This window comes from Mya arenaria, chromosome 13 (assembly GCF_026914265.1).
Source record: "Mya arenaria isolate MELC-2E11 chromosome 13, ASM2691426v1".
Lineage (NCBI taxonomy): Eukaryota > Metazoa > Mollusca > Bivalvia > Myida > Myidae > Mya > Mya arenaria.
The window spans coordinates 52,760,891-52,773,179 of record NC_069134.1 but is presented as its reverse complement, the minus strand read 5'-3'; the positions used below and the strand labels follow the sequence as shown (position 1 = coordinate 52,773,179).

The window sequence follows — 12,289 nt, the reverse complement described above, 5'->3', positions numbered from 1 at the left end:
ATCACCAACAAGGGACGCTTAGTGCCTCGACACATATCATATGATTCATTCGAGGTTTTTGGTTTTCTGTGTCTAGAAGATTCGCGGATACACAGCTTTCAGTCTCCTCTAACCATTAGTACAAAATGCGTGTTGTTAATCAAATTCCGTTGATCTATATCACACTACTGCAGAATAGATCATACGTAGAAACTTTACAATATGATGTTAATCGAAGAGGAAGACTCAGCTTCTAACTTCTGTTTTACATTAGGCAGTATATTTAATAATTCATAGCAGATAAGCTAGGCCTAAGTAGAAAAAAATCAAAACAATCTTGAAGCATAACCACCTTGTCGGGTTTGAGGACATTTTTCACTTTTGATACGTAGTAGTTCTAAGAAAATATCTAGGACAACATAAACTCAAGTGCGTGCCACGGGTTACAATACCTGATGCAGCTTCCCTAGTATTTGTTTTATTTTCTGACTTTGCACCCCCCAAAAAAATATCAAAATGAACCGTACTTTAACTCTTTAATTCGTTTTGAACTTTGAACATAAGTTGACATAAACAGAAAAAGCAGTAAGTATTTGTGAAGGCAATAACACGAATAATTTACTTTTATATTTTCATGATGTTTAAATAACAGACAGGCGATATTTCTTAAACAAGCTTCAACAATTTAAATAACGACGCGATTTTCTCTACATTCATGAGAATGTATTTTTTTCCTCTTTTTTGTTGATACAATCTTTTGAAGACACTGTTATAATCTAAAGATATAAATGTTTTATATAAGTCTTTCAAAAGGAGAACGTATCATCATTTGTCCAAATGTCCAGAAGTGACGTCATCGACCGTCATCACACCGACAGGTGCCCTGGATACAGGAGAATGTTCCCTGACACGGAAGCCGGTAGAACCAACACATGCTGCCATTACTGCACTCGGCTGTAATGAAGATTAATACACGTGTGTCAAGAAAACAAGTGTATTGCATGTTTCTTTATTTTCTTCTCCATATTGGATACGACTAAGGAATGAAAACGAAACCACTTTCATAAAACAATACAAATAAAATGGTTTATTTCGATACGCCAAAATACTGACACATTTTTATAACTTTGGTATATTTTCTGGAGTAGGTTGTAATTGCGAAGAAAGGAAATGTTTCATATAGTGTATGAATAGTTTTGTTAATCACTTAAAATAAAATACAAATCTCAGAAGAAACACGAACATGCAAACAAACCAAGAAATCTTTTTAAATCAACCGTTAAACCTACCTTCTCTACACTGACACTCCCCTCGATAATCACAGTAAGGGTAAGCGCAATCTCCTTGACCAGAACAGGATGAAGGACATGACTTCCGGGTCCCACAATCTGTGTATGCCATTCTCTCTTTGAGGGGGCATCTCAAAACGTCGTTCGTTTCGCTATTTTCATTGCTTTGATTTTGCGTATGTGTACCTTCTAATGTGTTTGGTATAGGGTAAGTTGTGGTGTTTCCTGTCGTGTTTCTGTCGTGTTCATTGTCAAATTCGATTTTTGTTTCGGATTTGTTGGACGGTAAAGAACCCAAAGTTTTTGATATATTGATCTTCGTTAAAGGCATCTGTTTTCTATCCCCTAACAATTTTGAATTTAATCTCGGTGTGTTTTGGAATTTTGAAAGGTTGTCATCAGAGAACACTGATTTTAAAAATTCTTCCCCTAGATAACTGTCCCTGTTTTCAGCATTTGCAGTGTCTGAAACTTCGCTTGATGTACCATAGTAATTTCTATTCAGTGTTTTTAGCCAGTCAGGCCATAATTCTCGGCTTTTGTCATCTTTAAGAGCCTTGGACAACTGCCCTTGTATTTTGTCTGCATTTTGAGGCGGAATATTGACTGCCACTACTGAAAAGAAAAAACAAACAGATTTATATGAAGATATTCGTATAATTTCTTTATCATGTCGTTTATTTCATCTATCCCATTTTTGCCGTGATAAATCGCTTTTCTACACTAAATAAAAAATGGTAAATCTTCGATTAAAATAATCTTAAAAACACTTGATAATCGAATGAGGTTTTCATCATTCAATATAAGATCAAAAGATATACATGCAAGTATCGACGATCTTAGAAAGCATAACTTTGTATAGCACTATGACATATTAAAGTGCTATATTATATATTATATAAAACAAATTAACTATATTTTTAAAACTGTGATTGAAAACTGACCATGTTTTTTTTCCACCAATTATAAGTCCATGACATTTTAGAATGATTTTAAATCGACTCAGTTATTTCCGATTATGAAAATGATTAAACTTTTAACCTTTTACAGGTAAAAATGTTATTTTGATTGCAATGTATATTTTTAGTACTTCTTATTTGAATAAACGAAAATGACCGAAAAATAAAGAATTTTTTTTTTTTAAATTTCCGCCGATTTAAAAAATAAAATAAAAAAGAAATGTCCATGAAAGAAAATTACAACAATATTTCAATGATAAATGTCTTAAAATGTTTTAGATGACAACAGAGAACATCATAGTTTTCCTAGTACTTTTAATAGTGTTACTCCAGTCTATAAATTAGCGTTGGATGTCTGCTTGATTTTGTCATCTATTGAATATGATAACAGATCTGTACAGGAATTTAAGCGGGGGTTGACATCAATGGAATTATTTTAAAAAACTTCGAACAGTTTTTTATTTTTTTATTTTTATTCAGTATCGTAAAACAATCTTAACTCAAACAATGTTAAAAAAGGACTAAAGCAAATTATTCCTTCCTTTGGATTTTAAACACATCCTGAAGTTAATCATAAGGAGTCGATTACTTTACACCATATTTCATAAAATAATGTAAGGCTTCTACGTCTTATAAATATTTGAAACATACGACAAATGTTTCTAGACAGTTTAACCTTCGGTAATAATCATACAACTACTATTTCGTGTGAGTGCTTAAACTCGCCGTTTATAAATTTGTGATATTCCCAGATTGCCAGATTCCTGGTATTTCATTTAAGTGTTCGATACAAACTGTTCATATGGTATTCAAAGTCATTGTTTGGAGAAGTTCTACATAACGAAACGGTTAAGACTTCAAATACAATCATGTCCATTGTTTTATATGACTTCGATTACAGATGTATGATATCTGGATAGCAATATTTCACATTCTTTGGATTTTAAAATAATCATGCAATACACTGCACGTCGTTGATAATTACTAAACTGTTGGAGTTACTCGTAATACGCGCTGGACTCTTGTAAGAAAGGGAGGTTCCTTTTATCTACGTTGGACCATTATTGTATATTTTTCCAAACATTTACTACAACACTTTCATAAACGTTCATCACTTATGCATGTATTTACATGTACACATGCAGCATTACGGAAAGTAATACAGAAATCAACGACCTTTCAAAGAAAACTGTTACATCGATAAATATTTAAGCATCACATTAATCTGGCAAAGGAATAAAATACAAATCATTATTTGTATAATTTTTCCTGACAAAATTAATTTTAATTTCGGAATGAAATACTATATCAGAAATATTTAGATCAATATTCACTACAAATCATTGTAGTTTGTCATTTAAACTGTTTCGTGGCTATGTATTAGATTGATTGTTACAGATACAAAAAAGAACTTATTCCATTAAGTTGTTAATTAATTAAATTCCCATAAAAAACACTTCGGCACCGAAGTTCCACTATTCGTCACTAGGATAAGAGTAACAAAGGCGAAAGATGGGAACAAATTGTCCCGGCTTATGTCCATCAGGGGTACGATTGATTGTTTTTTTTTTGTAATTTTCTTCTATTCGTTTATTTCGTTAGTTAAAGTAAGAAATGTTCCGTATAAAAGGCACAATTTTCTACTTTGTTAGTTTATAAAAGTCAATATTTATACTTTCAGCTTGAAAGAAGTCAGCCGGAGAGATATAACTGTCATTGAATCGCTGTCAGAAGAGCACACCCTGTATAATCCCAGTGCCAACCAATTTGTCGACAAAAAAACAATACATCTTACAGAGGCAGCTACTTATTGCCCTTAAATACATTTTGCTATTTACGTTTTTGTGGGAACAAATGACAATCGCGGATTTTTCAAATGTTGTAAGAGTTAAGATCACCTTTATACAATGTTATAACATGGAATCATTGGCGTAAATGTGCATCGGATGCAATAAAGTGGTACCTCAAATGTTATCCATACTTGCATGTTTAATCGGCTTTTTTGGCAATTTTTAATTCTCAATTTTGGATAGTTTGAGCCTAAACGTATTCTTCAAAATATATCTTTGCTTAGCGAAAACATTTTTAGCCCTTTAAATTCCCTGTTAATTGAATTGCAAGACAATCTGTATAACCTGATTCATATGAATGACGTACCAATTAATGTCTTGATGATTTTGTTCTGCAAACACTATCACCAAATATTTTTTGTTCTGCGGGAGGGGTAAAAGTCAAAAGTTTAAAACCTAATTTACGCACCCTCTTACGTCAACTTCAGGACCCCAACAAAACATAATTGTTTTTATATTCTTTTGTTGGTCAATGCCAATCGAGAGTTTTTCAAATTTTCTGTTTTTACATACTATTGCATCGTTTCTGACGAATGCCCCAAAATATATTCTCATAGAGTATACTTCAGTCGGCCCTTTTTCCACCTAAGCTTACTTTTTAAACTAGTGTAACTAGCAAAAAGAACCATATACTTTGTGTTTACATTTCGTCAATGACAGTCGCGTTTGTTTTCGACTTTTCTGTACATAAATGATATATATGTAGCATCTATAGCATGCACCCAATACACCAAATAAGTGAAGAGTCCAAGAATGACGATCTTGAGAAAAAAATGCGGGCAACCCCAAAGTGCGCACGCTCTATTGTCTGTAAATCGCCAAAAACATGAAAATATCGTTTTAACAGAGAACACTTCTCAAATGGCATAAACTAAACTAAGTTAATTTCAATTGTTCCAGATTTGTTATTTAAAGAAAAGATCCACATTTATTAATGTTTCTAATACACTCACATCATACATATTATCGAAATTATAATTAATTAAGAATCATGTTTTAGAAGAAAGTATTAGAGGCAATTTTGTTATTTTTAACTTGTTTTTGACTGAGAATCCTTTTAAGCCAGATTTTGCTTTACTGGGATCTATCAATGCAAGCATTTGTACAATTGAACAAGGTGATGCACACTAAAATTATATTTATGAATAAATAACTGTTCTATACACGAATAATGTACGGTGTTGACGTCTGTTTGAGATATGTGAACAATATGCTTTCTTGTAAGTCAGTCTAAATCAAATGAACTAAACAATCATTTATACTGTAAACTATCCAAGCAATAACCTGATGACATTTTATCAACATTCTATACAATTGGCTGATTTCTAGTACTCAGAGCGGTAGTTTAATAGCATTTCACACAATATCTGATAATCCCTTGTCGCTAAGTTCTTAATATTATATTTATTGAACAATCCAAAATGAAACTCAATTTGATGTACTCATTGACGCCATTGTCCCCGTTAAATAGGACAGTACGAAATAACTCATATATAATTCATAATCACGATCATTTATGTGGCATTGCTTCGTTAAATATGTTTGCTTAACTGAAATGGTTTGAAATATGCATCGGTTACATTGGCTCACAATAAAGCATATAACTAAGAAGACTGATTGGGGACAGAATATTCAATTAAGTTTTGAGTATATATTTATGTTGAAGACATATTGAGACTGCCTTTAGTGGAATATTATAAACTAAGTTGTTTGCAGATTGACGAGAAAGATCGAAAAGAGATTTAAGGCGGAACTGAGAGAGACAATGTAACTTTTGTAATAGTTTATTAGTCATGAACGTGACTGCAAATAAAATTTGACAAAAAACCTTAAGTTTCATTATCTTAATTTTATTGTTCATGAGTAATGGCTCTTACTTAGTTTTTCAAATAAATCTTGAAATTCTCAAGTGATGAGATCATTTCAGTGATAGTCTTGTTAAGATACGATAATTATTTCTATATTTCATTTTAAACGGATTAATTAGCCCTGTTTCATTATCGTCAGTCAATATAATCAGATTGGTATCGATCTAATTAATCGCGATTCATTACTTCTCCGGAAAATAAATAACGTAACGCAAGACGTATTTTCCAAAGACGACCAGTAATTACTTTTGTATTGACTCATGGCAATACTCCGTGTCAAACAGTTCTTGAAATAAGACAGGAGCTACCAGCCTCGATTTCTCGAAAGCTATAAGCCTAACAAGCTTAAGTAACTATCATCAAGGAAAATGTCTTACCTGAATCCGATCTTATTAATCCCCTAACGTTCTTCTCCGTTGAAGTTAACACTAAGAAGTACTTTCCTTTAACGATCAGTTATAACTCTCACATTGACCTATGTCAAAATTACGTGTCAAACAATTCTTAAAATAAGACGGGTGCTTCTGGCCTCAATAGCTCAAAACCTATTAAGAGTAACAAGCTTAAATGAATTTTATTATCAAGCCAAATTGTCAGGTAATGCTACTGTTCACTTAACTTGTTGAAAGTCTTTAAGTTATTAAACAACAACCGTTCGAATGTCAGTTCTTTATTGTTCCACGTTCTTTTTAAGTATAATAATAAGTTCTAAATGCAGTATGACATTTAAGGTAATCCCGCATCCTAACTGCAGTCCATTAAGGACCCAAGGCCGCTTTTCTTGCTTTCCCTAACCCTTCTGTTTTTACATCCAAAATCATCTCTCTTATACTAATTTGTTGTATAAATATGACAGCTTTACAACCCCAGGAATACATATTTTTGTAATTAACATGACCATTTTGTACATTTGTACCAGGTCGGCTGTCAACCACCTCCATATTCAAATGACAATCAATTATACCCTACATTACTAAACATACAGTATGTAGACACATATACATTTAATTAAATCTTAATTATATCTTAAATATAACTTTAATTAATGTATTACGGTATAACGTCACAAAATGTATTACTTAATCTTGATTATATCAAATAAATCAACACGTTTATCGTGAAAAGCATAAAGATAATTTCCTTTTAAAATCCAACATACTCAAGAATATGACTATTACACAATTGACATCAAAACACATATTACATTGAACTAAACTTAATTTTGTTATAAATGACTCATGGTGATTTAAAATTAACGGCTTGAACACTTAAGTTCTTTCTTAAAACACAGTTGATTTGCAGAAGAGCTTCAATTACTAACAAGAGGCACATCAGTGCCTGTGCTCCACTGGCCAAAAAGTTCAAGCAAAGACCACCTAACGAACATTTTCGTCAAGTTTCATAGAAATACAATTATCAATTTTTGAGGAGAAGTTATTTAAAAAAAAAATTACTTTAATAGCTCTGGCTGCCATGTTGTGCAGTGGACCGAAATGATTTGGGCAATTTGAGTAAAGGAGCACCAAACAAACTTTTCTGTCAAGTTTTATCGAAAAAAGGTCATCGGTTTCGACGACAAGTCGTATAAAGTTTTTTTTATTTTTTAGCTCTGGCAGCCATGGTGTGCAGTGGACTGGAACCATTTAACAAATTTTGGTAAATGACCACCCAAGAAACATTTCTGTCAAGTTTCATCAAAATCTAATCATCGGTTTCTGAGGAGAATTGGTGTAAAGGTTTTTCCTATTTTTAGCTCTGGCTGCCATGTTGTGCAGCGGAACGGAACCATTTGGGCCATTTTGTCAAAGATTTTGTTGAGATGACCCTTGTTATTAAGTCTCATAAAGATTATGTCAAAATTGTGACGCAGGCAATTTGTGGACTGACGATTGACTAACATGTAATCTTGTCTTGTCATATGACAGGCGAGCTAAAAATTACAAACCATTGTTTTCCAAATGGAAATGGAGATGTTTATTATTGTTTTTTGCGACTTTTAATGGCGACACGTCTTTTAAATAACCCGTTACCGAGTCATTTTCACGTTTTCTTTTCGCAGCCATGCTTGTTTTTCCGCGGGAAATTATCTGGAAATCGACGAGACGTTCCGAATAATCGCTGTCACTAAAAACCGACAAGAACCAACAACAGCAGAAAAGAACCCTCAACCTGAAGTAATATAAGCATTTACTGTCTTTTTAGTTTTTAACTTAAGTGATATCGATTTTAATCACTAGTTACTGATTATCAAAATATATTTATACAAGCAGCATTCAACACGCATCCACTTAGTCCTGCATAAGACCATCTTTTTTTCACTTCTGATGTGATGTCGGGTCTTTTGCCACTCGCGACACGTTGTCGCTGTTTAAGATATAAGTTTTTCCTTTAAACTATAAATATCGACTCAAAATAATGCTTAAAAGTTAAACAATTAATAAACATTTAATCTGAATAGATTATGAAGCAAATATCTAACCTGAACAAGAACTGACGAGATAGAATCGACTTGGTGTTTCACTTACACTTTTCGGCCATTTAAGTTACTAAAAATAGCTGTTTCATAAACTTTCAGAATGTCACTTAAACGAAAATTAATGTTCAGTCTATATATACTTTCCTATGTATAAATGTAAGGTTTTTAAATTGATCTTTTTGTGAGAACTTTATGCTTATATGTTTACTCATAAATTATTATTGTTTAAAAATTATTTAAAGATGCTATACGTGAAAAATTAAGACATTATTTTTTTTTCTATTAAAGGGAGGTAATTCAGTAGTAAAATGTAATCAAAGCTATTAAAGCATGGCATTTCTTATCTAACCATGTTGATATTATTACAGTCTATTCAAGCAAGATGCCTTTTGTTTTTACATAGTACCCATAGGTTCTGAAAAACAAGGAGCACTATTCCCAACAGAAGGATGTCACTCCCTATCACTGCATGAGCATCATAATAAAGAAATGTTTACTCAAACTGCAAGCTGCTCAATTGAAATAGGTATTTACCTCAAGCATACAGTTTTATAATGTGGCAAAATAGTCGGACTACTAGATTGTCATTCGGACTAGTAAAATATGCCATTATGCTAGTCCAACTGGCTAGTAGGTTAAAACGTTTTTCGTGAAGACTGCGGACGAGAAGTCCTTAAAGGTTTTTCTATTTTTAACTCTCGCAGCCATGTTGTGCAGCGGACCGGAACCATTTGGGCAATTTTGGTTAAAGGGCATCCCGATGAACATTTATGTAAAGTTTCATCAAAATCTGATAATCGGTTTCTGAGAAGATGTAGTTTAACGTTTTTTTCTATTCTTAGCTCTGGTGCCCATGTTGTGCAGCAGACCAGAACTGTTTGGGCTATTTTGGTTAAGGACTACCCAAGTAACATTTCTGTCAAGTTTCATTGCAATACGATCATCGGTTTCTGAGGAGAAGTCGTTTAAAGGTTTTTCTATTTTTACCTCTGGGGCCATCTTGTGCAGTGGACCGAAACTATTGAAGCAAATTTGATAAAGGACCATCCAAGGAACATTTCTGTTAAGTTTCATCAAAATCTGATCATCGGTTTCTGAGAAGATGTTCTTTAAAGGTTTTTCTATTTTTTTGCCCTGGCAGCCATGTTGTGTAGCGGACCGGAACCATTTGAGCAATTTTGGTTAAGAACCACCCAAGGAATAATTCTGTCAAGTTTCATCAAAATCTGCCTATCCGTTTCAGAGGAGATGTCGTTTAAAGATTTTGCTATTTTTAGCTGTGGCGGCCATATTGTGCAATGGACCAGAACCATTTGAGCAATTTTGGTAAAGGACCACCAAAGGAACATTCCTGTGAAGTTTTGTCAAAATCCGCTTATCAGTTTCAGAGGAGATGTCGTTTAAAGTAAAAGTTTACGCACGCACGCACGCACGCACTCACGACGGACAATCTGTGACGACATAAGCTCCATGGCCTTCGGCCAGTGGAGCTAATAAAACTATAGTTATATTTAATAGTTGAAATTAATGATAGTTGTGCAATTATTTTGAAATTCTATCAAAATGCATAATCAATTAAACGGAAGGGTCGCGATGCCTTAAATACACAATGGTCGTCTTTAAGGGCGTACAAATCAAATCCAAAATTAAATGGTCTGACGAATAAGAAAATCGTAACTGAACAAAGTCTTTTAAAAAATAGGTATCCTTAATCTGAATGCTTGGATATATATATATATATATACAACAATATAGTCTTCCATATAGTACGATATATGCTATTCTTTATGGCCATAACACTAGCCTATAGACAAATACTTGGAGCAAGCCAATATATATATATATATAAATATATATATATATATATATATATATATATATATATATATATATATATATATATATATATATATATATATATATATATATATATATAGTATATTTTTGTATATTGTATAAAGTGAAATGTGTTATTCTGATGTGTTTTGAGCTGAACTATATATTTATTAATTGAAAGTTATATATTATTATATCTTATAATATAACTAATACAGATTTACATTTTTTTTGGTACATTTTTATAGCATTTTATTTTATTTTGAAATTGTTTGTTGTATTTCATATTGCACTATTTGACTTGTACATTTCTATGAATTGAAATGTTTGATCATAGGTCATATTGATCTAATTCATTTCTGTGTGAATCGATGACATTTTTATCTTCATTCATTTAATGATGATCGATTCTAACAAACAGAACAGCTAACAACAAGTAAGTTAGAGTCACATTTTAACGATCTACAGAAAAATGAGCGGGATACCTCGGTCGCCGAATTGCTCTAGATCGCCCAAATTGAACTCTAACATAAACATAGGTATTCATAAACACACCCATCTGTCAAGAATACTGAAATTACTACAAGGTTGCCTCTACAAGGTTGCCTCTGTAGTTCCAATTTTTTATTAACAAAACGTGGAAAGTTCTTGAGTGTAAATATTATCAGCTGTGTTAACTTACCATAACTGTAATACATTTTGAAATAAATAAACACAGTGCGTGGGAGGTATTATCTAATAGAATAACCTAATTACGAGATAATATCTCATAATATCTTAAAATTATGACCAAAATTCAAATTTATATTGTGACATGCATTTTTATGATGCGCACTAAGGTGATGGACTTCAAGCAAAGGGCAAACAATCATGTCCATACAAAAAATAGACGTCGAAAAAATGACTGAATTCGGCTCGTCCAAAGCGTTGCACTAAGTCCAAATTGCAAAACTATTTATGATAGACTTAAAGTGCATCATCTATAATTACAAGGTATTTTCAAAATGTATAACATTACCACTGAAATAATACGATAGTATCTCATGCTCTCACTATGCAAACAATTCATTATTTAGTGTGTTCTTCAAGCTGTATTGCTGAATGAGTCCTATCTTAAAAAATACGTAAACGTAATCTAGCTTTGCCAATCACATAAGGGAAGGAAATTTGTTTGATGTATTTCCCCCAGGAGACAATAACCAGATCATTATTGAAGGGAAATAAAGCAATGACATGGCAGTTAGTGCGTGTACCGTTTTAATTACAGATGTAGGTTATGTTGTACTTTATACTTCAGACTTTTACATTGGACCTCGTCAACAACACACACATACTAAAGAGCACGAAATATATCAACGTGTATGTGAAAAGTATCAGGCGAAAATAACTCCAATAAATTAAAACATAAAACAAAACACACTAAAGAACATCATAATATATTACGGTACATTATATCTTTAACAATTTATATTAGAGAGATAAATAACTAGTTCTGTTTAATTTAATTCCGATATAAATAATATTAGATCATTCTTTAAGCGACTCCTTAACAAAAAGAGAAGATCACTGAGCGTTATATCGTGCTTACAATTTTATTTGTAAGTTTAATGTCGTTATGATAAGTATCCTCACCGTTGAAACATAATTAAATTGACATAGCAATCAAGAGAAACATTTGGATTACATAAAATAATAATTTTTATTTGAATGTATTGTGATAAAAGGGGGGGATAAACGCTTGGAAGGCGGAAAGTAATATAGTTTGAACCTCCTCTGATGTTTGAATATTTGTAATACTTTACGTTGTAAAAATTTCTTTTTATAATTTTAATGAACTTCGATCCATTTAACATGTGTTTTATTTCAGTTTGATGACTTTGAAAAAATATGAAAGGTTCCACAAAAGGGCTTCATTTCTTTGCATTCATTTCATTATTTGAGGTATTTGCGAGACAATAGCGAACTTTGCTTACTGAACGCATTTTATAAACATTTCCCTGAAACACAAAGATTAAAGTTTAAATACAAAAAG

General features: G+C 32.3%; 1 protein-coding gene across 4 annotated transcripts in view; it reads right to left on the bottom strand.

Moving 5' to 3' along the window:
• Nucleotides 1-502: 502 nt before the first annotated feature.
• Nucleotides 503-12,289, bottom strand: part of LOC128214750 (uncharacterized) — a 35,854-nt gene continuing 24,067 nt past the window's right edge. For all 4 annotated transcript variants that reach the window (XM_052921381.1, XM_052921383.1, XM_052921380.1 and 1 more), the window contains exons 2-3: nt 1,269-1,883; nt 503-933 (exon numbers count right to left, since the gene is read on the bottom strand). In XM_052921381.1, the coding sequence (XP_052777341.1) occupies nt 833-933; nt 1,269-1,883 (716 nt within the window). In that variant the 3' untranslated portion in view covers nt 503-832. The remainder of the gene's footprint in view (nt 934-1,268; nt 1,884-12,289) is intronic.